We start from the raw sequence: 24,619 nt of genomic DNA, 5'->3' as shown, positions 1-24,619 counted from the left end.
CCCAAGTTTATGTACGGAGGTGCATCATAAAGCACTAGTGCCGTGTTGTGCCTGCAGTTCGACAGTCCCCCTCATAGTTGATCCAGTATCGTTACCTTTTGCACGACGCTGCGTCTGATTGCTCGTAGTATCTATTGATGGTCCTGGATGTGTTGTGGTATGATTGAGGGCCGCACCTACACAGTTGACACGAAGTCACGCGACTTCGCGTAGCGAGAACCTCTAGGGCTTTGGAGGATGTTGAGATGCGATCTAAACATTTTGTTGGAATTTCCTCGTCTGACTGTGCAATCTTACATGCTTGTCGACATCCACGAAAGAGTGTTGCGATAGCTTGCATTGTCAGCACTAATGCCGTCACAGAGATGCTGCTGCTTTTGCTGCGTCCCTCATCTCATCGCTCTTTCTTGCGATAACAGACACATGCCACCCCATCGGTATCGTAGGCGCGTCGCAATGCATCACGATTATGCTGTCCGACAATATCATCCAACTCCGTCACGACACCTGTTCGCTCGTTCCGAATTCTGATTGAGCAATTCGGCAGTGTGATACAAAAGGGCTCGGGGAGGAATGCACAGCCAAGCACAGGATGTGGCATTCGTCTCAGTGATGGAAGATTGCGCGTGGATGCCGGTCTCGCCTTGTGTGCGACGAGGGCGGATTCTTGAGTGGCGTTCAAACACCGCGTTCTGTGTCCGCGACCTCGTGGCAATAGTGCTGGCAACATTCCCACTGCTGCCATTAGCGCGAACGAATGGATATGCGGTACGTCGGTTGCGCCATCTCGGTCAACGGCTCTAAGCTTTTCGTTCCATCCACGATATCCAGCACCGGTCCAGAGAGCTTCAGTCGCATCCGCAGTAGAGTTCGCGAGGTTGGTGGGTCATGAAATTGCAAGGGTTCAACTCGGCGAGAAAGGTTTCGCTAAAGGGACCGCCCTCTTGGACTATGCTTATAGGGATTTCCACTTTCGGGTCTCCGACATACATGTCCGCAACACTATCAGCGCTATTGCGTCGTCAAACATGAAGCCGATGATTGCGTTCACGATCATTGGCTAGGGCATTCAAATCACATCTGTAACAGTTGACAAGATACGAAAAGGACCCTGCACTAGAGCTTCGGAGAAGTACCGAAGACCCTCTTCCATAAGAAGCCCAGTAGAGCGCACACCAACAGATTTCGCCATCTGCCTCGCCCGGTGGCCGCGATCTTCCGCATACCTCTTTTGAGGTCTTGCAGTAGGGTTTGCTGCCATGTTAGTATTTGGTTGCACACTTGCGTGGGGAAGGCGAAGCGAGCATGCGCGACACATACTAGCTTTGCAGATGCCTGGTTTCGAGTCGCTAAGGTTAGCCCACGATAAACCATTTCCATACTCTAACCCTCGCCCGGTAAGGCTCAAGCCTTGCCATGCGCCTCAAACGTACGGCGTCCATGGTCCAAACTGCGGGGCCGTGTTGATCCTCGTTTATCGGCACTGCAGCTCCTCCACGCTCGCTAGTCTGAAGCCGTCTTGAAACAATAAACAGCATCCCCACATCTTTCTTTAGAAAACTTTCGTTTCGACGTAAGGGGGTATCACTTTCCAAACCAACGGTCTGTTTGTTAATGCGATACCACTAAGAACGCATCGGAAAATTCGCCATTGAAAAGCATTATCGACTTGATTCGGGAAAATACAGTGCCGGTATCCTTGCACGACTGTCATCGTTCTAAGGCTAATTCACCACGCGAATGCCACACTGCATTAACTAGTGGGAATGTAAATGGCTGAGCCCGAGTATATGCAGCGTATCGCGTGAGCTAGATTGCTTGAAGCTACACTCCAAGTTCGAAGGTCATTGGCAAGTTCACTACTACCTGTCATGCTTCAAGTACGATCTATTCTACCGGTCACGTCGTGGCGTTTATCCGTCCTTCCCAAACAGTAGCGGTGGGTCTTTCTCACCATCGCCTTAGCGGCCTGTCACGTCTATTCCAGCGCTCTCTCCAACGCTTACCCATGGGAATCAGGGTTCGAGAGGCATCTGCTCACGCCGTGCTAAGCGTAAGCATGAGTCGTGGCTACTATTCTTACCAGTCTTCAGAAACATGTAGCAATGTATAAAGACAGAAGTTCATCGCTCTCTTACTACTATCATCTCAGGTCGACACAGTCATTCGCTCTTTCGCTTCTTAGCACATCTTGCCTGCCCTATCTTCTCATAATCCTATCAGTCCTCCATTCGATAGGTTTACTATCTTCTCTTCACATACATAATGTATATTCGTAACGTTCTCATCTCTGGTCTTGCGGCTGCCAGCACAGTCCAGGCCTACTCCAATTACACCATCCGAGAAGAGGAGTGGATCGTAGCACCGCCAGCACCGGTACAGGAGAAGCGCACCATAGGAAGGATCCTTGGTCTGTTTGGCGGCCTCTTCGGTGGTAACAAGGAGCCTGCGCAGGAATGTCCTGCCATCTGGACTCAAATCTCTTCCACCCTCACTCAGCAATTCCTCGGAGACGGGCAGTGCACAGATGCTGCCCGTGCTGCTATCCGATCTTCTTTCCACGACTGCTTTAACGGAGCTTGTGATGGGTCTCTCATCCTCGCACAAGAGTGCTCGAACACTGAGAACCGTGGCCTAGAACGCCTTTGCGGCAACCTCGCCAATGTTGCCTCCCAAACTAAAGTCGGTGTTGCCGATCTCATCCAGTTTGCTGCCGCACACGCAGTCAAAACATGCCCTGGTGGACCTACCATTCCCGTCAAAGTTGGTCGCAAGGACTCCAGCGAGGCAAACGCGCTCGGCGTTCTACCCAGCGGCTTCGCTAAAGGAGGAGACTTAGTCAAGCTCTTCGGTAAGCCTTCATCTTCCAGCTTGTCATATCCACGTAGCTAACACCGTTTCTAGCATCAAAAGGCTTCTCCCCTTATGACCTTGCTGCCCTCATCGGTGCTCACACTGCTGCCAAACAACGTGTCACAGACCCTTCCAAAGCCGGTGCCGCGCTCGACTCTACTGTCGGTACCTGGGATAACAAATACTACTCCGAGACCAAACGTGGCTCGGCTCCCTTCACGCTCGAGTCTGACAAGAACATTGCACAGAACCCTCTCACCGCCATCCCCTTCTCCACCTTTGCCGCCAGCAAGGGCATGTGGGATTCGGCCTTCGTAGGTGCAATGGTCAAGATGAGCATGCTCGGTGTTGAGGACACGAACTTGATCGACTGCACCAGTGCACTACCTGGTGGCAGCAAGAAGAGGGATGTGAAGAGCAGCAACCTCTTCGACCGCCTCAAATGGTAGAGTGGGCGTCATGCATGGTCTGGGCATTTTCGGGCGTTACGATATCTCTTTATCCATCATCTCCTGCTGGAACTTCACGACTCTCATTGATGGCACATGCTAGTCATGTTTTCTTGTTTATGTCATATCTTATCTTAAGCGAAGGGAAAGGTGTCTGGTAGTACGCTCCATGACTTTTGTGTTAGTAATAATGGAAAAACTCTACACGAATTTATCACTTCATTGGCACTGGAAAAATAAGATCAATGCAATAAGTCTTTGCAACTGACGCAAGAACAAAAACGTAAAGATGAATGAGCATGTAATCTGTCGACATAATTCTTATACCTTACCGTTTCTCCCCTAAGGATATCTAACCCATAACCCCATCCATCCGGCCTTCCGTACTCTCATCCAAACATGCCTATTCACCATCCAACACAACGAAAAAGACGCCAGCGACATCACACTGCGCAAGCGATGCATTAAGACCCTCCAGATTGTGGTACAATACAAACAAATGAGAAACGATTGGCAAGGTAAAGCCAAAAGTAAAGTTAAAAACTTTATAAATACCATGACGTGTAAAAAAGAAAAGGCGATCGGGTATCGAAGTCGAAAATGTACTATCGCGAAATTATCACCAACTGGTCTCTTCCCCTTTCTTTCTCTCCACAACGGCAGTAGTAGCAGCACAAGCCACTGAACATAGGGTGACAGTGTTTTGCTATCAACATGGACTGCTTAACCTTCCTCCGGCGGTGGCGTGGGTAGGTCCCTTCCCTTTTGTTCTGGACTTGGTGGGTGGACGACAGTGACTGGTGTTGTCGGATCCCTTGACTCCTCGCCTTCTTGGTCGACGATGCTATCGCCTTCTTCGGGTATGGCCGTGGGACTTAGAATGCCCCCGTCTTCGCTCTTGGCCGAAGTAGCTTGATTGCGTCGATTCCTCCTCCGTTGTCTTTCAGTGTCGGCGCTCTCTCTTCTTCGCCTAACGGAAAGCGAACCGTCTTTGTTCAAGCCAGTGCCTGACTGTAGACCTTCCAACATGGCAGCTGCACGATCTGCGATGTCTGCTTCAGCGGTACCGACAGCGCCAGCAGCAGGGCCAACAGTGCTACTGGCCTCGCTCTCCGCAGTCTCACTTGCGGGGCTGAGCAGCTTGCTCTTCTCATCTTCTCCTTCGGCACCCTCTCCCCCGTCCTCCATGTTGACGCCAATTTCCGGAATCTTCTGGCCACTAGCCACGCGTACCTGGTGCCTGTCCTTTAAGCGAGCGCGACGACGGCGATCGCGTTGGTCTCTTGCTTCGGGCTTTGCAGCACGCAGCTTCTGGAGCAAGTCGTCCATGGCGCCGGTGGAAGCTGGAGATTTGGGCGCGTCGGAGTCTGAAGACAGGGCATTGGGTGAGAGAGGGTTCACAGTCTGTGCTTGTTTGCGACGCATGGAAATCTCGTTGCGGCGGTGTTGTTCTTCGAGTGTGGTATTCTTCTCTTTGGATTTCTACAGCCGAGTTAGCAAACAAAACATTTGAAATAAGGGTCTGGTAATGGCTGACCTTCCATTCCTGAACGAAGTTGGCCAACTTCGCGAAGAAATCCCTCCTCGCACTGTCGTCAGTTGGATCCTCGCCGTAGAACGCCATGATGTCGTCGTAACTCTTCTGCATATCCTCAAGGAAGACCTGCATCTGCTCCGCCTTCCTTCTGGCCTCCTTCATGTTCCTTTGCACAACAATGGCAACCTTATCTTCTGGATGGAATTTGGTTGGGTCAGACAGGTTACCAGAGTCAAGCGACATCTGGACATTCTTGATGTTGTCGATGTACTTCTTGGCATCGGTCTGCAGTTGCTCAACGTTGATCTTCTGCGCTGTTATGACGCCGCCAATCTCGTCGGTGAAACCTTCCCATCCAGAGTATTGGTTGCGCACAATTCTTTCGACAACGTCGGCGAATGTGGATTCATTCCTGTCATCCTTGAGCATACCTAGACGCGATAGCGTGGAGAGCTTGAAACCACTGGCTTGCTTATTGGCGTCGTTCATGAAGTTACCAATGTCCAAGATGAGACCGAGAACACTGATCAAGCTTGAAGAATCGCGCAGACTCTCGGAAACCCTTGAGATTTCCAACAGCTTGTTCGAAATCTCATCGTACTCGGTTTCGTACGTACGAGTCAACGCGAGCGCCCTCATCCTGCTCTTCCAGTAATGGTGCAGCTCGTAAGCAGTAAGAAGATATATTTGATCTTCTCTTGTAAGTTCGTTCGGGTCCTGTTCGCGTTTGCTTTCGCTAGCATTAGGTCCAGTCCAGTCCTTCGAGTATGGTGCCATGAGCTTGGCGGTATTGTCAGGGATGTCGCAGAAGTCGTTCTTTTGCAGGAACTCCATAGTGACAGGGTCGTCCAGGATCTTGGTGTCGCAGTGGATGATCATTCTTACGATATCCTCAACTCCGTACGATGAGAACTTGGCCATGCTGATCTGGAAGTTGTGCATGAGGTCACGAGAGATGATCTGCTTCTTGTCATCCTTCTTGCCAGATTTCTTGCCGATCGCCTTGATCTCCTTTGCCAAGAACAGCTTCTCGACTTCCTCTAGTACACCCTTCCTAGCCAACTCCTGGTACTTCTCCTCCTTTTCTTCCGAAGTTAGACCACGTGTAGCCCAAACAGTGGTAGTGGGCTGGTCGACCTTGTCCCAATGAAGAGCCTTGAGCTTCTTCTTGGGCCGCGGTCCAGAGAGAGCAAACTGTTGTGCAGCGCCGAACCCAGGTGCTTTAGGCATGAATCCAGGACGTTTGGCACCTGGCATTGGTGGCGGCGGTGGCGGAGGTGGCATGCTGCCATCTCCAGGCATGGGGGGCGGAGCAGGAATTCCAGGCTTGAAACCAAGTTTGCCAGGTGGTGGCGGCGGTGGTGGCGGGGGCGGGGGACCAGCAGTTCCAGGCATAGGTGGCGGAGGTGGTATGTTGGCAGAAAATCCAAGAGCGCCTGGAGGCGGGGGTGGAGGTGGAGGTGGGGGTACAGCGGCTTTGGGTGCTTCACCATCAGCGGGTGTCTTTGGTGAGTCGGATTCGAGGCTGGGATGTGATGGTCCTGTAGTAACGCCATCACCTTCCGCATCAGAGTCGTCGTATCGCTTGACGTTCGAAGTGATATCTGCCATGAGAGCATTGGCTGTCGAAGAACTGAGCTTTGGCTTGTGCATCTGTACGAGACGGGGCTTCTCGATGACAACATCATCATCATCCATCTCTGACATCTCAGTATCCTCACCAATCTGACCAGGAAGACCAGGGAGGGGCTTTCTGCGTGGGACACCACTCTTGGCCCGGACTGATCCGAAGGAGCTCGATTCGAGGCCGCCATAGCCTTGTTCAGTCATACCAGGCATATCGCCCTCCATCTTCTCTCGCAGTTCGCGGAGCTTCTCACTGGGCTGCATCTGTAGGGTCTTGCCTTCGAGCGTCGCCTGTGTCCTGGCTCGCTGCAGTTGGATCTCCAGTCTGTTCATGAGCCTTTCGCGGTCCATGATGCCCTGCATTTGAGCAGGATCCGTGGCACCGAGTCCATCTTTGCCGGACTTCTTCGCTGCTGACGCTGCGACATCTTGAGCATCTCTAAGCATCAAGTATAGTTCACGCGTCTCGAGTTCGTTACGTTGCAGCTCTTGAGCTCGTATTCTCTGCATTTCTGCGAGTTCTGACTTCATCTGCTCTACCTGCCTTCCACGGAGCTCGATGATACGTTCTTGCTCTGCTAGCTGTTTCTGCAGCTTAGAAACTAAGCCATCTGCACCCAGCTCTAGCTGCGCTTTCATCTCATCGCGTTCCGCAATGGCCGAGTCTGCAATCTGTCGCGCTTCGACTGCTTCATCGCGTACCTGCCGAGCCTCGGAATCTGTGTAGAGTTTGTCAAGCAGAGACTGTACAGTGAAATTCAGACTTTGCTTGAGGTCCATGTCTGGCAGTCGGCGGTCCATAGCCACGTAGCTCAGCATTTGGTCGACCAATTGGAACATTCGCAATCGATCCTCGCTTTCAGTGTCGCGCATCAGTAGCAAGTGTTGCATGGCCGACGTGAAGTAGTCTTGGGCGCGGCTGCCATTAATCTTGCTCATGATGGCATCTGCTATCTGAACGGGGTCGTTGAGATCCTTGGTCTCGCCTTCAACGCTGTCGATCATGGAGCTGTTCTCCTTCTGAAGGAAATCCTCATAGTCAACAGCTTCGTTGTCCAGGTAGTGCTCAATCTGCTTGTCGATGACATCGTACTGGAAGCCTTCCATCTTGTTGAAGATGCGCTTGATGCCACATGCTGTGAACTGGGCTCGTACATGCATCCTGAGCTGCAGGTCGCGTTCAGGGGCATCCACAACCATATTGATCAGGAAGAGGGTTGCAATGGCATATTCCATGAGGAGGTTCTCTACGCCGATACCTCCACTACGCACTTCGTCTGAAGCGCCAACCATGGAGCCCATCTTACCACGGCCATCGACCGTGACTTCGACGATGCGCATCCATGCATCGAATCGACTGCTTTCACCGTATTGTGATTTGAGGTTGTCAAGTGCCTGCAGTACTTTCTCATGTCCACTTCCGTTGCCCCAATGGCACAAAAAGGTCAAGACATCTGAGACAAGTTTTCGTGTGTTGAGGCGCGAAGAGATCAAAGAGCCACACAACGCCTGTATGATGGACGGATGGTTGAGAGCGTTGTCGGCACCGTACTTGTTGTTCATCAATGCCTTTAAGCACTTGATGATTTCGTATTCGCGTTCCACATCATTTTCCGCCTTTTGCGCCATGACGCTGGGCGGAGGTGCAGGCCCCGTTCCCTTTCTGCGGTTGATCTTGGCCAATACATTCGTGAGGGCAATCTGACCCTGCGCCTCGATGAAGCCCCTGACCCAAGCAATAGGCTGCGTTCTCAGACTGATCTCCAGACTCGACATCTGTTTTATAGATATCGAGTTGTCCATGACCTTCTTGACATACCACTCGGGCGAGCCCTCCTCTTCTGCGCGCATGAGGATGTCCTGGCCACCTCCACCGGGGCCGCCGTAGGTTATCCGCTGCGTCTGACGCTTCTTTTCTTCGTGCTTGAACTCGGCAAGCTTGTCCTGGTAGACGAGCGTCCACTTCTTGTCGATCTTGTAGGCCTCCATCTGCCGCCTCGCCTGCTCTGGTAAGCTCTTCCATCCTCGCTTCACCATGAGGTTCATAAACTCTTTTTCCACGACATGGTCTGGCGGTCTTTGTATGCTAAGCGTATTTTGGTTGAACGAGGTCTGCGACGCGGACGGCGACGAGGAGTTCATGTGCAGCAGATGGCGGTGCGAGTCGCGTGGCGTAGATACGGCGGTGGGGAGGAGACTGCCGGCATCGAGGCCTATGGAGGAGATGGTTGTCTGGGATGGGTTCTGGGGGTAGAAGATGTTGCTGCCGCGCGTCTTGGAGTCGTTGCTGTAGATGCTCGCCTGGTCCGACGAGGTGCGCGTGTTGTTGGACGAGTCGGTGCCGGCATAGTAGGAGTAGTTGCCATCTCTGCTGCTGCCACGGGCACCCCACTGCTGCATCGACACACCGCGGTCGCCGGGGTTGCTCGAGGCGATGGTGGTGCCGAGCGAGTGCGGCGGTGGGCGCGGCGGCCCGGGGTTGGAGTAGCCGTTCTGGGGCATTGGGGAGGCGTTGAAAACGGGGTACTGATGGAAGTCGCCGCCGCCCTTGTTGAGATGGTGTGGCAGCGGTTCGCCGGTCTTGGAGGCGTCGTCGCGCGGGGGGTCGATGGATGATACGGGGCCAGCTCGCGCGAAGATGCCCTCGGCGGTCATGGACACGGGCCGCTGGTCTATCGAAGCGCCGCCGATGGAGTGTCTGTGTGAATGGCGTGACGAGAGCGAGCCATGAGAGCTGCCCGGGGGGCTGTCGGTCGAGGAGGTGGTGGTGTGCTTCGCGTCGCTGGCGTGCTTGTCCTTGTCTTTGTGCAGGCGTCGTCCGAAGAACTTGCCGGCGGAAGATTGCCGACCCTTGCTGTCCATGCCTATAACGAGAGTCTATGCCCAATGCTGCCGCCCTGGGAGCGCGCCGCCCGACGTGTCCCCCGTTCCCCTCCTTCCTGAAGCAGCGCCGTCTCGCTTCGCAGTGACGGCGGGCGTGGGCGAGGGCGAAATTGCCAACGGCTATCTCTACTCTTGAAACGGGCGTGCGGGGCTGGGGGTGGTGAGTCTGGAGGGAGTAGAAGCAATTCCTGGAGAGCGCGGTGGTGCTGCACAATGCGGCTGCAGGTGAGTTGCGGGAAGTTGCTGATTAACTAGCGCCGCCCGTGTGACTGCCGCCGGTCAGTATCCCAGGGAGAGGTATAGCAGGAGACAGGACACGGCCATGCTGCACTTGAGCCGTCACCGAGAGGTCTCGACGTTACAGCCAGACAGGGCCACCAGAGCGGGCTTCCCAGCATGCGAACTCGTCTCAGCCGCGTCCGCATTGGCTCCGACGTTCTCCTGAGACGTGCGCACGTCCGTGTAGTGGCGCCATCTGCCAGCCCATGAACTCGCTCGTAGCCGCGCCCTCACCACGTCTCCTCCTGACTAACTTCTTGTCTTGTGGCGCAGCAGGCACGACACCGAGAGTCCCGACACGTCTGGCGCAGTGCGTCTCAACACCACCACCTGCTACCCACACTGCCTGTGCTGCCCGTGCTGCCCGTAGCCCCAGCCCCCAGCCTCGCGTCAGCCCTAGGCGATCAAAACGACGCGCTCCGCCAGTTCACGCACCCTCACTAGCACATGCATCCACAGCCATGGCCGGCTTTACCCATTTCCTCAAAGTGAGTGATTGACAGCTGTCACGTACATGAAGCTTGCGGGCGGTGAGCGCAACAGTGGGTCTTGATGCGACCCCCAGAGCACACACCCCCAATACCCCATGTGGAGGCTGACGATGCCCCGACAGACCATCCTCGTACCGCTGTTCCTCGCTGCCATTCTCTATGTCCTCCTAGCCTTCATCATCCTGCCCTTTGTACGCCGCCATCGAAGCCGTTATAGCCAGTACCTGCCCATGCCCGCGACTGTGACCGACTTCCCTACATCTTGGCGGACCAATCTCTCCGATGCTCTCTACAACCTCTTCGCGCCCTCCACCTGGGTCAGACAGAGAGGTCTTGTAGATGGGAGCGGGCAGCATGACGACGATTTGTTTGACGACGAGGAGGGAGAGGGCATGGTTGGCTTTGACCCCATCGACGAGCGGAGAAGGGAAGCACTAGAGCAACGCAGGAGCATAATGGAGGAAGAGAGGCGCTTGGGGCGTGAGCTAGAGGAAGGCTTCAAGGATGACAGCGAGGATGAGCACGAAGACGAGAGGCGGCGGTCCCTATCGCGACACCGATGATCTGCATAATACCCTTCACATCGTTTACCTTCAATTTGATCACTTGCGTATGCATCACATCACCGGCGTAATTTAGACTTCAGGATATTGGGAATTGGAGTTCAAGTGGGATATATTCATATACATAGGTAGGCGGGAATACCCATCCAGCGCCCAACAAGTACCAAGGAAATTCGTGCGAAATCGCTCAAAAAGGACACCAAGTTGAGAAAGAAGGCTGCTTCTTCTACTTGCGCTGACCGTACGCCTTGGTGGCGTAGTCTCCCTTGTGGACCTAAGTGCAAAGTCAGTGCATGTCCCATATGCAGTCTGTACAGGGAGAGCTCTTACAATCAAGTCCTCGGGCCTGTAGTTCTCGCGGCCGGAGAAGTACTCGTCGAGGATAGCCTTGGTGCCGTCGGCGTAGCGCTGTAATTTATGTTAGTACTGCTACTCAAAACATACATGTTCTTGGCTGTAAAACTCACCTTCTGGGCATCGATCGAGGTACCGGACATGTGGGGAACCATGGCATTGCCGCCGCCCCATGGGTTCTGGGCGTAGCGGAGCGGGTGGTCCTTGGGTGCGGGCTGGGGGAACCAGACATCACCACCGTATCCACGGAGGTGGCCGTCCTTGAGAGCCTGGGCAACGTCCTCCTTGACGACAATGGCACCACGGGCGGTGTTAACCAACCATGAGCCCTTCTTCATCTTGGAGATGAGGTCCTTGTTGAAGAGACCGCGGGTCTTCTCGTGGAGAGGGCAGTTGATGGTGACAACATCGCACTGAGCCAACATCTCCTCGAGGTTCTCAACACGACGGCAGCCAATCTCCTTCTCCTTCTCGGGGGACAGAGGCTGGTAGTCGAAGTAAAGGAGCTCCTTGCAGTCGAAGGGCTTGAGACGGCGGAGCACACGCTCACCGATACGGCCAACAGCGACGGTACCGACAACCTTGTTCTCGAGATCGTACTCGTTCTTGGCGACCTCAGCGACGTTCCACTCACCCTTGGCGATCTGCTCGTGGGCGGGGACGAAGTTGCGGACGAGGGTCAGGATGGTCATGACGACGTGCTCGGCGACGGAGACGACGTTGGAGCCAGTAACCTCGGCGACGGTGATGCCGCCGTTGGTCTTGTTCGCGGCATTGAGGTCGACGTGGTCAGATCCAATACCAGCAGTAACGGCAAGCTTCAGGTTCTTAGCCTTGGCCAGACGCTCGGCGGTAAGGTAACCTGGGTGGAAACTGTAGATCGCGATCTGTTAGCTGATGTTCGCTCGGATGGTGTTGGCAGCGTTAGCGCTTCCGCTTGAGGCTTGACGCGTGCTTGTGGGGCCCTTAGCGGCATTGCGGGGTAGGCTTGACGTACGGTGTCGTGATGATGACCTCTGCGTCGACAAGGTGCTTGTCGAACTCGGAGTTCTCACCCTCCTTGTTGGAGGTGGTGACGAGCTCGTGGCCTTGCTCTTCAATCCACTTCCTGATACCTAGCTCGTTCTCGGTGGTTCCGAGAAGCTGAGGCTCCTGCTCGGCGTGGATGCCACCCTAACGCGTATGTTAGATGTGTCGGATGCGCCATCGGAACTCAATGGTCACTTACATCGTAGAGGACGAGAAGAACTTTTCCCTGTTGTGAAGCCGTCGCGGTCAGCGTTCTGAATGCATTTGGTTGTCGGAGCGACGAAGTCAATCGTGGTCCGGCGCGTGCGCTGAGGAGGGAGGAGGCAGGGCGCGCAAGGCGAGAAGCTGAGCGGAGAAATACCATTTTGACTTATTGAACTGACAAGAGAACAATTGAGGCTCCGAAGGAGAGATATATAGTAGAAACCGGCAAAGGTACAACGAATGGTACGTATTCCTGACGCAAGGATGTCAGCCTATCGTCCCAGCAGGGGGGAAGTGAGGGGTGCGTGGGTCGGTATACCTTTTGCGGGCCGAAGTGACGTCGATGTATAGTAGAGAAGTCGGTAGTAAGACCGGATGCACAAGAGGATGTTGGTGTGAGAGCAATTGAGGGGTTCGTGAGGGGCTTTTATAAACCGCCGAGTACCCGCAGATTTCTCTCATACTCTATTGAGACTCTGGTCCCTGGGTCATCAGGCTGACGATGTCGGCCGTCCCCACTTGGTGATGCCACATTCCCACACAGACAAGTGGTTCGTGGCCGTCTGCGGGTGTGACGGTCATGTTTGGAATTACTTCGCATCGCTGATAGTGCGGGGTCGCGTCCAATGGCGCGAACCAGCTTCAATACGCGCCAGGGGAGCTCTGCCAGCTGCTTACCCGTTTGATACTCACGAAGCTTCGCCGAGAAGCCCGTAGCGTAGTCTTTGGGCGTGGGTCTCCACTAGCGTCTGATTGTTTGACCCAAACCAGCAAGAATGTACGTAAATCGAGGCCTGGGGCTGGGGGTCCAACAGCGCGTACGCTAAATCCCTATCAGGAGAGCCTCCGAATAGCTTCAATTCGGGATTGCGGAAGGATCGATATGAACTACACGGCTGACAATGTGACTGTTTGAGGCATGTTCACGATGGTGGAGGATTGCTTCTACCCGTGGACACCTATCCATAGGGCTGTTGCTAGATCTCAGCTTCCGATCTACACATAGGAAAAAGCATATTGAGGCAGAAGTGTGGGCTCGCACGACACACCTACAACACATCTCAGGAGTAGTGCCAGCGATGGCAAATTCAAAGGTCAAGTGGGCTTGCATCCGAGCAATCTAGATGCCGCTTTGTACTTTGTCCGCGGCATCGCAAGAGATGCGGAGCAGTAGCGGTTCAACCTCGCAGTCTGCGGATGCGAGATGTCGCCGTTGCTACTGACGAAACTCGCTGGAAAGCAGGGCTACGGTCGGCGCAGGGGGATATGTCTCGGTATAAACGGTGATGGGCTGGAGATCGTTCTTATCTCTCGGCCGAAACTCGCCGGCTGAGCGCGCGTGAAGTTCGCGTTTCGGTATCTATGCAGTCCCACCTTTCAAGGTTCCAACGACCCCACCATTTCGACAGAGACCAGACACACAGGACTACGCATCCCTTCTCCCGATGTAGCTGGGAGTTCCGATGGCATCAGTGTGCTCTCTGGCTGACATTTCAAGGAGGTATATCCCGGCTGTCAAGTCGATCTCTCATTACCGTGTCTATCGCACAGCTTTCCCCTTTGTCTCTGCTCGGTCACCTTCATAACAATTAAAGCCTGAAGTAACTTTTGCCATCTGTCATACGGCCATCTTTGCAGTCACCTAAGCCCATCGTAGCTCAAGAGACGGTACGATACCTAGGTACACACCACGGTGCTACCGCGTCGACACTCCTGGTGGGACTTTTGACGGCGGCAAGGTGGGGGCGGAACAACTTGCGATTTTGCGACACCACCTGAAAGTTGCGCAATCCCTCGAGCAACGTACGGTGACGTCGAGTGCGCGATGGATCTTACACTCGTCTTAGAGTTGTATTTCGCACGACGGCAGGTAGGCGGAAGAAGTACCTAGGTACTGATCTCGCGTTACTGAACTCGAAGATCCAAAGTTTTCCAATAGACGTACCGTACAAGTTGATGACCGAAAAGATTTCTGAACACATCCGATGATGCCACTTGATGCACAGCAATTAAAACTGTACTTCCATACAGAATTCCACTGGATGAAGGTGAAGGTGAAAGTGAGTCGGGATGAGCGGAGGTAAGTATAAGCTTCGGTTTATACCTCAGATTGCAACCTTCTTCCACCAGTCATGATCTTTATAGTGAACTCTTCAACACGACTCTTATTCTCGCAATTGAGCCTTCAACTTTAGTAATCTTCTCAATCACCGTCTCCAGAGGGAGAAAAGTTAGCACGCTGGCTACTTCAAGGAAGCGCAATTACGAAGGTGAGTAACCGCCGGTCAAAACAACTGTGCCGTGACCTAACATCAAGCCAGATTGTATTGCAATGTCGCCAGCCGGAGGCAATGCAGAAGTTATCGCCACGAAGGGCGATGTCATACTTCAACTAGGCAAAGTCGGAGTCGGAGATGGAGTACGCAATGTTCTTGTCTCATCCGTGGTTCTCAGCCTTGCTTCGCCAGTCTTTGCCACCATGTTCGACGGTCGCTTCTCCGAGGGTCAGAGTCTTTCTCCGGCTTCGCCACGTACAGTCCCGCTTTCGGACGACGATCCTGAGTGTATCACCATGATCTGCAAGATCGGACACATGCAGACGTCGCAACTTCCGACCACGCTCACCGCCATAGACTTGTTCAAACCTGCGCTCGTGTGTAACAAGTACGATTGTGTCGGTGTAGTCCGTGCGTGTGCTATAATATGGGTTGCTGCATTACTCGAGATGCCTGCAGCTCAAGATTTCGAGAAATTGTTTCTTGCTACACATCTGCTTGATCTGTCCGGAGAGTTCTCCAGAGTTTCTCAGAGCTTAATACGCGATCAATCAACAACGTTCAGTATCGTTAAAGCTATGGCTGGCCAAGAGTTTCTACCCTGGACTGTGTACCAGTGTATACTGCTTGGTCAAATGGCATATCGGCAGGAAATCAACAAGGCATTTGGTTCGATTGTCACCGGGAAAGAGAGATGCAGTGCATCCCAGCGGTCCACCTGCATGTTTCTCCACAGCCTCAAGAAATGCGGCATATGGCCTACACACGATCACTCGGTGCCGGCTATCAAGTCTAAGCTTGAAAACGTTGGCGAAGCTGCCTTTCCTGCCGACAGCAAGCGATGTGCAAGCTATCAAAATCTCTGTATCTGTGGGGCTGTTAGTTGTACGAAGAGAAACCTTGTATATGAGCTCGACAAGATCTACAACGCAGTACAGGGTCTTTGTCTGAAGTGTGTTCGACACAAAGCCTTTGGAGAAAGCCGAGCCCAGTGCGGCGCCCACCTGATATCCGGAGCTATGGTCTATCTTTGACCGTCCTACAAACATCGCCCCAGAACGCGCATGGCCCGGTCATCGTTTGAAGAACACAGTTGTGGAATTCTAGAAATTCCTCCAGTCCGTGTGTTTCACATCGACCAGAGGCGTAGAGCTTGACATGTTTCGATATCTTGCTGGTGCTGAGCTACAAGGTGGAACGGTTCTAACAACTGGTCCGGAGTCAACTCTTTCATCTACATTCACGCACACTGCGTCAACACTGGAAGCAGTGCTATGTATGCACGAAGCTATACAAATCATACTAGAAAGCACTTGCCGAATGAACGAGCTAGCGGATATCCATGGTATTCAACCTCGGTGAATCTATCCCAGCATATTGCAATAGTTCCTCACTCTGAATGGTAACATATCCGTAAACAATTGACAACCAACTCCTAGTTTATGTATATACAATCCACCAAACGCTTATTGTGTTACTCGTGCATGCATTTGCCCGGCTACTGCGCTGTCCTAATGGAGACCACCTAGAGGATCCTCCGGTCTAAGTGCCTCTGAAGTGACGTGACGGAACTCGTCTGTATTACTAGATTGATAAAGAACATGATATCTACTAAGCTTGAGGGGAAGGCGCAGCAATGGTGGCGCATCAACGCACTATGAAGACAGCAACAATCCGGTGATGTTCTGAGTAAACGCTGAGTCCACCAATAGAGTACTTTCGATCATGTATACCGTGGCTCGTGTGGCGGCGGAAACAGGTAACGGCAGAACTTGTACGTGCGATGGCTGCATGGTGGCGGGCTGAAGTAGAACGATCTCTTCGTGGGAAACAATTTAGGCGCGAAAAGGGTTATATGCGCTACTTCCAAGATTCTCTAGTTGGGGTGGTGGAAGTGTAGACCAGCTCGGTCGACTGCAAGTCCGTTTACTAGAAATAGCTCTGAGTCTTCCGGGATATGGCGCTATTCCGGACTTCATGGGTGATGTGTAATGCTGCCGAAAGCGCTAAGCTGGGGTCAGCGGAGATGGCGCGTGAGCTTGCACGTATGTCGCGGGAGATCGACAGGAGCGGCCAGCGTTCGTTCATCATGTCGGACTTTGGTGTCGTGGTGTAAGGAGAGATATGTACCGAACTTCGAAAACTTCTAAGAAATGGTCAAGGAGAGACATACAGCTTAATGGCGTCAAATATGTCATCTTATCGTCCTGCTTGCCTACCTAGGTACTAACTTCACCGCTCATGTATGTGTTTACATTTTGACCATTCTTACACTCAGATCACGCAGATACTGTGTTCTGCAAATTCGTAAACAAAGCAAACTGAAAGGCTCCGTCTTCTGATTTCATGTAGTAGTACAACGGGTCGATGTTGTGAGCGACAACCAGGTCCAACTCTCGACTAGCGCCTCGGCTAAATGGGTGCTCAACCCTCCTTCCGCTTTGATCTTTGAGTACTCTTCTCCCCACCACTCTTCGCTTACATGTGTGACATATCTACAGCGGCACTTCTGGCTAAACGAAACAAGCCCCGAGGCCGGTCAATGCCTGATCTCTTAGTTCTTAATATCTCTACTGGGTGATGATTCGCCATGTTTCAAGGGATTTGGCACATGGCGCATCCGCCCTGGTAGACCTGTGCACACTTGCACCACGCCTCGGCTCTTAGCACAATGCTGCATACGCACAAACTCTCGTGCTTTTAAGGCCCAACGTTTGATATTAAGTACAAGGTCACGCCGTGTGCTGATCGAGTAGCGTCTTCCTGTTCATTTGACACCACCGAGGTATTTGGGGTTCGTGTTCCTCAACTTGGGAAGCGAGACTGTACCCGTCATCACGAGGAGGGGATCCGAAATTGGTTTTCTGAGGAGATTAATCTATCGTGCAGCATACTTGGGATAACCTTCGCAAGGGCATGCCTCCTCTCCACCTACGATATCAGTTTCTGATCGTAGTGAGGCGGCGTGGTGATTTTGCAGGGTTAATTCATTGTTGGAAAGCGCGGCTTGCTGCGTATGAGCTGTGCGACGGCCGATCAATATAAAAAGTCTGGGTACTTCCTCTCTCTAGAGTAGATTTCATTTCGCTACGATACTACCGACAGAAAGCTTACATTTCGTCTTTCTTCTCTCGGAACCTGAGTCAACCCCTTCGTATCATGTTTGCCAACATACCGACTACGCTTCTTCTTTTTGTCGCCTCCTTCGCTCTCCCTACGTATGCTGGCATTCAGCAAACAGATTTCACTGGTATTGGCCACATTTACGTCCTAGCCTCTGACAACTGGCAGACGGCAACCCCAGAGTCTAGTGTGGGGTGTCTAGATGCACACGGGAAATTTGTCTACGACAGCGGCAGTGCTAAGGAATGCGGTGTGTTCAAGCGTCTAGATGACTATCCTTATACACTCAGCACTCAAAATGGAAACTGCACGTTCCAAGACGATAGCCAGGAAGAGAATGTCGATAGTCACTACGGGAAAGGTGATTTCGCGTGGAACTGTGGAGAGCGCAACGTTGACATCTATGATGAGCTATACACAATAGTACGTGTCAATTCCAGTTCGCCGCATTGAAAAACTTCGCTGATACGTATATAGACAGGATTTCCATACGTTTTCCTCTGCTTCGGCGATATAGCATGCTTCTACGACGCCAAGCGCATCCCTACCGCCAATGAATCCCTTTCACTATGGCAGTTTCGCTGGGGGTCACAGCAACTGGGCATCACGCCAGGGCACATTCAACTACAGCTCATGTGGAAGAAACTTGATGGTCTGCCTAAAAGGGAAAAGGCGAGCGATATACCGGGTCCAAGGGTACACATTAGTGAGGGCTCACAGATAACATTGTTGGGCAAGAAGTCGAAGGCGTAGCGGAGTCAAGACTATGCGATCAATGGCGGACTTTATCAGCGGAAGTGTTAAGCTTTCAAGTCCAATTCGTAGGTATCCTTATCTGCTACATGGATATGTTGCGTCAACTAGCTCTATGTCTCGTGATGCGTTACTTTTGATTGGCAGCAGATACTGATTATACCCTGTAGTCGATCAACTTGAAACGCGGCAGTAGCACGGATGTCTGCATTGTAATATCACATTGCAGCTGTTTTAGATCAGTACGTTGCAACCCTAACGCCGGAGCTTGTGAGGTGACTGCAAGTTCTGGATTCCAAGTGTCTAGCATAGGAGTGGATAAGATGTGTTCTTATATTAGACATTAATTCAAAGATCCGATCGTACACGCTCTCAAGTCTACACCAATACTGCGCCTAGCTCCAGTCTTACATATGGTTATCACATAGGCCTTCAGAGATGTTTCCAGAGATAAGCCCATCGCATGTTGTCCGACCAGTCTTGCAACCCCGACGGAACTGAACAAGTCAGGCTCATAGTTCCGTGGCATCGATGTTGAACTTTTAGCCAAGATAAAGATACTTTTTTTCAGAGAATCAATAGAGCATACATGTATCTAGGAAGAACGTGAGTTCATACCTGACCTGAAAGGTCGTTGTTGGGATCGTGAGGGGTAGTCTCGAGCTTAACAGCGCCGTGAAATCCGGGAGCGTTTGGATCAACAGAATGGCAGGTGTAGGAACCGTATTTGCTAGCTAGAGCAGGAGGGACATCATGGACATCGCCGCAGCCGACCGTGAAGACGGCTTGCTCACCTGATGTCGATCCGCAGCCAGTGTCCTGTCACTTGTCAGCCTACTTACTGGAGTATACTCCCATGGATATGACGCACTTTCCAGAAGTCGCACTCGATGGATTCGACGCATATCATGATAGACCAGATATTGTTATCGTCACTATGACGCGTCAGTGACTATCATGTGAGAATTGGCAGCGTTGCGTACAGCGGATTGCACTTAGGGATCTTCTTGTCCATGAGGAGAAACTCGGGCTTCGAAGCGTACCCCGGCTGAGAGTAAACCGCGCCGACATCACGGACATCGTCGTTGTTTACCATGCCGATGTGCGGGCTAGGAGCTGCGATCGCCGTGGCAAGAGCGAGGACAGTGACGAAGAGGAATTTCAGAAAGCTCATAGTTACAGTGGGTAGTGATATTTATATGTAGTAAGAAGGTAAGAAATCGTAGAACTAACGGGTTCTGCGAGTGGCGGTTGCAACTGTGCGGAGGTATATGGATACATGTTTGGGCGCGCGTATGCATACCTATCCTTATATACTATGATTACCACTCGGGCCAAGCTCAAAGTGCGTGATCAAAAGCGAAGCAACTGCCAAGATGCAGCAGTGAATCTTCAAGATTCGACTTTCCCTGCATGTGACTGCCACGTAAGGCGAGTACAGTGGCCTAGAGCGCGCTTTTCCCCCTAATACAGGGAAACCAGCAAGATAACGGTCCACTTATAGATGTGGTGCCACAATTTGAACGCGCAAGACATTGGCGAAGGTGATACCGTGGAGCAGGACTACTACGAAAGCGAGTTCAAGTATGAGGGTAATGGTGCAAATAAGCGCTTTCTAGCATAGACAAAACGGCGTCAGCATTGCAGTCTTGCATGGTAGTAGCGACATCTTGGTCGGGTGTAAATAGTGGGATATTGATGGACGGACAAGACATGTGTACATTGCGTTCTCGCTTCGATCTGCGTAGCATCTCTCCTGCTCGGTAACAAGTACCTGGAAACCTCCTCTAAAACTGACCTGTGCAGGATTTGGATTGACGTCTTCAGTATTACACCAGCACTATAAAGTCACGGTGTACCTGATGCCGTTCTAGTTACCGGCAGCCAGTCTCCAGCAAATGTTAATCAGTGCCGCCGTTGCAGTGACATGTGCAGCAGTCCTTGGTAAAGCTACATTGCTCAGATAAGACGGGTAATGCACAAGCAATTTGGCAATAACGTGATATCCCAGCAGATTCACTACCTGCGCGTCTTGAGGCGCGAGAACCTGTGCAAGAGCAGCAGCGAGTGCAAAAGCTACAATCAAATCTTCGTTAGCGACTCTCTTCACTGGCGGATTTGACAGCCTTCTTCAACCATCAGCTTACCTGGGAAGTTTTCCATGAGTGCATAATGCGCACTTCTCAACCTCAACGGCAACCCATCCAGCTTGTGAATATGTTTTCTCGAGTGCTCAATGTCCAGGCCCTCTTCTCGTCCCATGGCTTGCCCTGCCGCAGAGAGAGCACCCGAGGCGCCGAAAGTCCAGAATAGGTAAATGGCTGAGAGTGCGGGAATAGCGCGACCGGATGTTATTGCTGTTGTCTAAGGAGAATTATCAGTACAAGATGAAGGGAGAAGCTGAAGTGGGAAAAGGGGGAGGCGTACAGTAACTCCAGGAATTAACTTGATGAGAGCGTGCACCAAGGACTGCATCACGCTGTTTGGTTTTGTGAGGTATGAACTTCGCGACAACGATTAGTTTCTAGCTCGACTTGGGTGGTTGCGCTCTTGAGATGAGGCTCAGGAACTCAGACGCACGTAACAGGTATGGCAGCGAGGTACATTGGTGCAAAAGCAGCGATCATCGCACCTGAAGGGTTGACACTACAACTTATCAGCAATTGTTCCATCATTGGAAATCATTACGAGAATACTCACACGCCGTTTTCAGCCGCAACGCGCTTAGCCTGCTCTTTCTTTTCGTCCGCCATATTGTCAGACTTGTGTTCGTACATAAGAATCCTACTGGGAGGAAGTTGCAGGGCTATAACAGCATGCGAGAGACATGATCTGACCAACTATATATATTGCGCAAACAATACCCATTGTCGTATCTAGGCTGGCCTATCGATGACGTGGGGCGATCCGCGGCGCAGGGGTGGAGTTGTAGCGGAACTATATCCTTGTCTGACAATTGGCCGATGGACCTGCCACACCCGGTTAACCCGCACGACCGTGACAGAATGGGAACAGCTGCCGTACGTGCGGGGGTGATCATCCGTCAATGCAAGGTTATTTGGAAGCATTCAAGTGTATGAATTCAAAGAACAGATGGTTTGAATGTTCAAACTCCGTCATCCGAGGTGTCCTTTTCCGGACGGGTCTGTCCGCTTCTACATGAGTACGGCAGTGGCTCCGAATAGCTTGCTTGATATGGACGGAATCTCCACTTCTAGTTCAACATACCAATGCAGTCTCGATAGTATCATGAAGAAGAAAGGAAGATGGTCTAGGCCTACGTTCTATGCACCTCGTCGTTCTGGCCAGCAAAAGAAAACAGTTTGAAAGCCCCTCATACACTATACCTAACTGCTAACCTTACATCTTCCCGCTCATTTCTCAACTCTGCCCGATCATCATACTGCGCATTCCGCCGATGTTTCATCACCACCTTCCTCGCGCCGATAACAAGATGGTCGACCATCGCGTTCTCAAACTCATCTTCAAGGGGATTCGCATCATGTATCAGCATGATGAGTTGTGCACAAGTGATATTACGTGAACGTGGCGCATCAACCGGCGTTAGTGACATGCTCTCAGCCACGAGATTCCAGGTTCTAGCCCAGAGGTCGGGTACGAAAGTATCGATGGCGGGGGTTCTGGCAGAGGAGGCTGAGAGGGTATATGACGACGAGGAAAATAAGGAGGGTGAGCGGTGGCGGTGGCGGCGGGACCATAAATTGTGAGAGCGAGGTGGTGGGGTGTTAGACGAGTCTGAGGAAGACAACGAAGGAGAGCCAGAGAGAGATAGAGAGGCTCCTCTGCTACAACGTGCACGACCTCCATCCTCCGGTCTAGTTCCCTGCCGCTCCCGCATGCCTTCGTCTTCAACACCACTTCTTTCACTACCTAGGTATCATCACATTCGTACCTTCCACTATCACGCTCATCCAAATGACCACCCATCGGATTATAGAGAACAGCCTTGCAACTTGGGCATGTCTGGCCGTGTCTCAGATGGTAACAATGGAGTATAGCAGCTTGATCATATGAAGCATTGAGACATTTCGACCAACAACTCTCCTAGAACAGTATCGCAAGCTATCGGTTCTAGTTTCAAAAGTGAGCGCTCTTAAACCTGTACAATACCCAACTATGTTCCTACCTCGCGACTAGGAGTATGTACAAAAACAAGTATTATTTGTATTCGCTATTATGGTCGTGATATCGTCGCTTTCGTGAATAGAATGACTATACGAATGCCCAGACATGTAAAGAAGCTCCAAGTTTTGTAGCGAACAGAGATAGAAGAAAGATAGTACCCGGGCCCACACACAGTGTAAGGAAGAGGGAGATGCAAACGGAGTTGACAAAAGGGAAAGAGAAGAGAAACTAGTTGAGAAAGGGGGAACAAGAGCTCCGGCAACGCCTTCCCGTGCACGCCAGGTGCTATGCAAGATATTCCAAGTTAGAGTAGCCGACGTCCACTGTCGCCTTAGACAAGCTTTCGCCAACATGCTCTTGGTATGCAGAACCAGAAACTGGGACTCCAATCATCGGTGTCCGAGTCAGAAGATCTCGTGGCCCAACCCTCCAAATCCATCATCACTGATCTTGACCTTGACTTTCTTTCCCTTGCTCTCCATATCGTGAGGTATGATAGGCACATCAGGTACATCCATACCGTCGGGCACAACCCTGACAGGCTCCTCACTCCTCAAGTTGTTTCTCGAGAACCTCTTCACCAACCTCGAACTGGTTCTCCTGGGACTCTTGCCTGCAGGGCTCTTGACGCTCTTGGGGCGTTTTATGCTGCGCTCAGGCATCTCGGCTTCGGAGGCGGAGTGGGCGGAGAGAAGATCGAGGTCGCCCTCGGAATCGGTGTATATGGGTTTGTATTCGCCGTCCGAGTCGTTGACGATGGCCTTGCGCTTCTTTACAATCTTGCCGATGCTCTGAGGAGGTTCAGTGACCGGGGTGGCACTTGGCGATCTGCCGTCGTTTTCGCTTTGCGTGACGTCGGGTGTAGGTGGTGCGAAGTCGGGGATGCGTGGGACAGGTGGTACGTCGCTGTAGAGGACCGTCTGGAGCTCCTTGCGGGCGGAGGCGAGCTTGTATTCGAGGTCCGAGACGCGCTTGGTGAGCTTCTTCTGCTTGTACAGATCCTTCTTGCTCGGGGTGTGACGGAGAGTTGGTGTTCGTGGAGCTCGGATAGGTGTGGCTGCCTCGGCCATGGCTGCGGTCAAGCCCAGCTGCATCTTCTCGGCCGCGACAGGCTGAGATGGGGTGCCAACCTGCCGCGACTTCATGGCGGGTCGCACGTAGACCTTTGGCGTAGGGAGAAGACCGAGGTCTTTGGCCTCGTGGTACGCAATCTCGGCGGCCTTCTTGCGCTCCTCTAGTATCTGCTGGTACTGGTCCCTCTCGCGCTCTGCATCTGTGGCCCCGGCCTTGCGCTTGCCCAGGACGCTGCCGAACATGGACGCGAATGCGCGCTGGAGGCGGGCGTATGTCCCCTCGGACGGCGTCGATGCCGATCCATGTATGGTTGTCACGACGCCAGAATCTGAAGGCGTCGCGCTCCCGGAAGCTGCCCGTGAAGAAGACTTGACCAGGCGAGGCACACGATTCGCAGAGCTCTTTCGCGAAGTCGGCGGCTTCGAGTTCTCCTCATTGAACTGCTCAATCAGCTCCTCAATGCCAATGTCCTTCCATAGCTCGTCGGGCGGCGGTCGTATGCTGCCATTCGTGTTGGTGTGCTCCTTGAAGCGCGATGCGCGCGGCTGTGTCGACTCGTCGACGTCGTCGCTCATGGCCTGAGCTGCTGCGCGCGTGACGGGCATCCGTTTATCGTGCTCGCGGCGCCAAGATGCAGTTTTGTGATTGGGACAAGAGGAGGTGGAGCAGGTTCGAGGGTGGAATGTGGGAAGGGTTGCGATATTTTGTTTGGACTTGTTGGTCGAGAAGTTGCGCTGGGTGGTTGCAGCTTTGGTCGGACATAAACAATTACAAGGTATCGTATCCGAGGTGAGGAGGACCCTGTCATGCACGACTTGGCGCCCACTGATTGCTCGCTGTAGCCCGCCACGGCCCGTGACACGTTGTCCGCTGTCCTTCACCGCTTGCAAATTGCAAAATCTTCTTGCCAGCAGTTGAGCCGGCCACGTTTCGCAATCTTCTTGATGAACATGTTCTGTTTGTATTATCAACGCTACTG

The 24,619-nt window shown here is 52.4% G+C and overlaps 10 protein-coding genes across 10 annotated transcripts; 4 read left to right on the top strand and 6 right to left on the bottom strand.

Moving 5' to 3' along the window:
- Positions 1-60: 60 nt before the first annotated feature.
- Positions 61-1,210, bottom strand: CC77DRAFT_1022966 (hypothetical protein). Its single transcript, XM_018525582.1, has one exon. It carries the CDS (start codon positions 743-745, stop codon positions 395-397), a length of 351 nt encoding a protein of 116 aa, XP_018382858.1. The 5' UTR covers positions 746-1,210; the 3' UTR covers positions 61-394.
- A 947-nt stretch (positions 1,211-2,157) lies between these two features.
- On the top strand, positions 2,158-3,476 carry CC77DRAFT_1022965 (heme peroxidase). Its single transcript, XM_018525581.1, has 2 exons — positions 2,158-2,851; positions 2,905-3,476. The coding sequence occupies exons 1-2, from the start codon at positions 2,266-2,268 to the stop codon at positions 3,300-3,302; spliced, it is 984 nt and encodes a 327-aa protein (XP_018382857.1). The 5' UTR covers positions 2,158-2,265; the 3' UTR covers positions 3,303-3,476.
- Positions 3,477-3,583: 107 nt separating this feature from the next.
- CC77DRAFT_968819 (cytokinesis protein sepA) lies at positions 3,584-9,770 on the bottom strand. The gene is made up of 2 exons (XM_018535778.1): positions 4,840-9,770; positions 3,584-4,784 (listed from the first exon to the last, which is right to left on the bottom strand). The coding sequence occupies exons 1-2, from the start codon at positions 9,325-9,327 to the stop codon at positions 4,026-4,028; spliced, it is 5,247 nt and encodes a 1,748-aa protein (XP_018382856.1). The 5' UTR covers positions 9,328-9,770; the 3' UTR covers positions 3,584-4,025.
- Positions 9,671-10,905, top strand: CC77DRAFT_1022963 (hypothetical protein). Its single transcript, XM_018525580.1, has 2 exons — positions 9,671-10,115; positions 10,241-10,905. Exons 1-2 carry the CDS (start codon positions 9,834-9,836, stop codon positions 10,679-10,681), a joined length of 723 nt encoding a protein of 240 aa, XP_018382855.1. The 5' UTR covers positions 9,671-9,833; the 3' UTR covers positions 10,682-10,905.
- On the bottom strand, positions 10,583-12,650 carry CC77DRAFT_1022959 (formate dehydrogenase). The gene is made up of 7 exons (XM_018525579.1): positions 12,588-12,650; positions 12,426-12,521; positions 12,264-12,290; positions 12,033-12,208; positions 11,149-11,908; positions 11,012-11,089; positions 10,583-10,955 (listed from the first exon to the last, which is right to left on the bottom strand). The coding sequence occupies exons 2-7, from the start codon at positions 12,426-12,428 to the stop codon at positions 10,908-10,910; spliced, it is 1,092 nt and encodes a 363-aa protein (XP_018382854.1). The 5' UTR covers positions 12,429-12,521; positions 12,588-12,650; the 3' UTR covers positions 10,583-10,907.
- Positions 12,651-14,226: 1,576 nt separating this feature from the next.
- Positions 14,227-16,007, top strand: CC77DRAFT_1022958 (hypothetical protein). Its single transcript, XM_018525578.1, has 2 exons — positions 14,227-14,538; positions 14,590-16,007. Exon 2 carries the CDS (start codon positions 14,601-14,603, stop codon positions 15,576-15,578), a length of 978 nt encoding a protein of 325 aa, XP_018382853.1. The 5' UTR covers positions 14,227-14,538; positions 14,590-14,600; the 3' UTR covers positions 15,579-16,007.
- Positions 16,008-17,703: 1,696 nt separating this feature from the next.
- On the top strand, positions 17,704-18,420 carry CC77DRAFT_1064056 (hypothetical protein; the record flags this gene model as incomplete). Its single annotated transcript, XM_018528684.1, has 2 exons — positions 17,704-18,090; positions 18,145-18,420. The coding sequence occupies 2 exons, from the start codon at positions 17,704-17,706 to the stop codon at positions 18,418-18,420; spliced, it is 663 nt and encodes a 220-aa protein (XP_018382852.1).
- A 612-nt stretch (positions 18,421-19,032) lies between these two features.
- On the bottom strand, positions 19,033-19,594 carry CC77DRAFT_1097278 (hypothetical protein; the record flags this gene model as incomplete). The annotated part of the gene is made up of 3 exons (XM_018529883.1): positions 19,033-19,239; positions 19,292-19,355; positions 19,404-19,594. 3 exons carry the CDS (start codon positions 19,592-19,594, stop codon positions 19,033-19,035), a joined length of 462 nt encoding a protein of 153 aa, XP_018382851.1.
- A 696-nt stretch (positions 19,595-20,290) lies between these two features.
- Positions 20,291-21,173, bottom strand: CC77DRAFT_942089 (hypothetical protein; the record flags this gene model as incomplete). Its single annotated transcript, XM_018534838.1, has 5 exons — positions 20,291-20,496; positions 20,568-20,784; positions 20,848-20,923; positions 21,001-21,066; positions 21,121-21,173. The coding sequence occupies 5 exons, from the start codon at positions 21,171-21,173 to the stop codon at positions 20,291-20,293; spliced, it is 618 nt and encodes a 205-aa protein (XP_018382850.1).
- Positions 21,174-22,559: 1,386 nt separating this feature from the next.
- Positions 22,560-24,479, bottom strand: CC77DRAFT_251368 (hypothetical protein). The gene has a single exon (XM_018530876.1). It carries the CDS (start codon positions 24,243-24,245, stop codon positions 22,971-22,973), a length of 1,275 nt encoding a protein of 424 aa, XP_018382849.1. The 5' UTR covers positions 24,246-24,479; the 3' UTR covers positions 22,560-22,970.
- Positions 24,480-24,619: the final 140 nt, after the last annotated feature.

Source organism: Alternaria alternata (assembly GCF_001642055.1).
Source record: "Alternaria alternata strain SRC1lrK2f unplaced genomic scaffold CC77scaffold_18, whole genome shotgun sequence".
Taxonomy (NCBI): domain Eukaryota; kingdom Fungi; phylum Ascomycota; class Dothideomycetes; order Pleosporales; family Pleosporaceae; genus Alternaria; species Alternaria alternata.
This window is presented reverse-complemented; position numbering and strand designations above follow the sequence as displayed.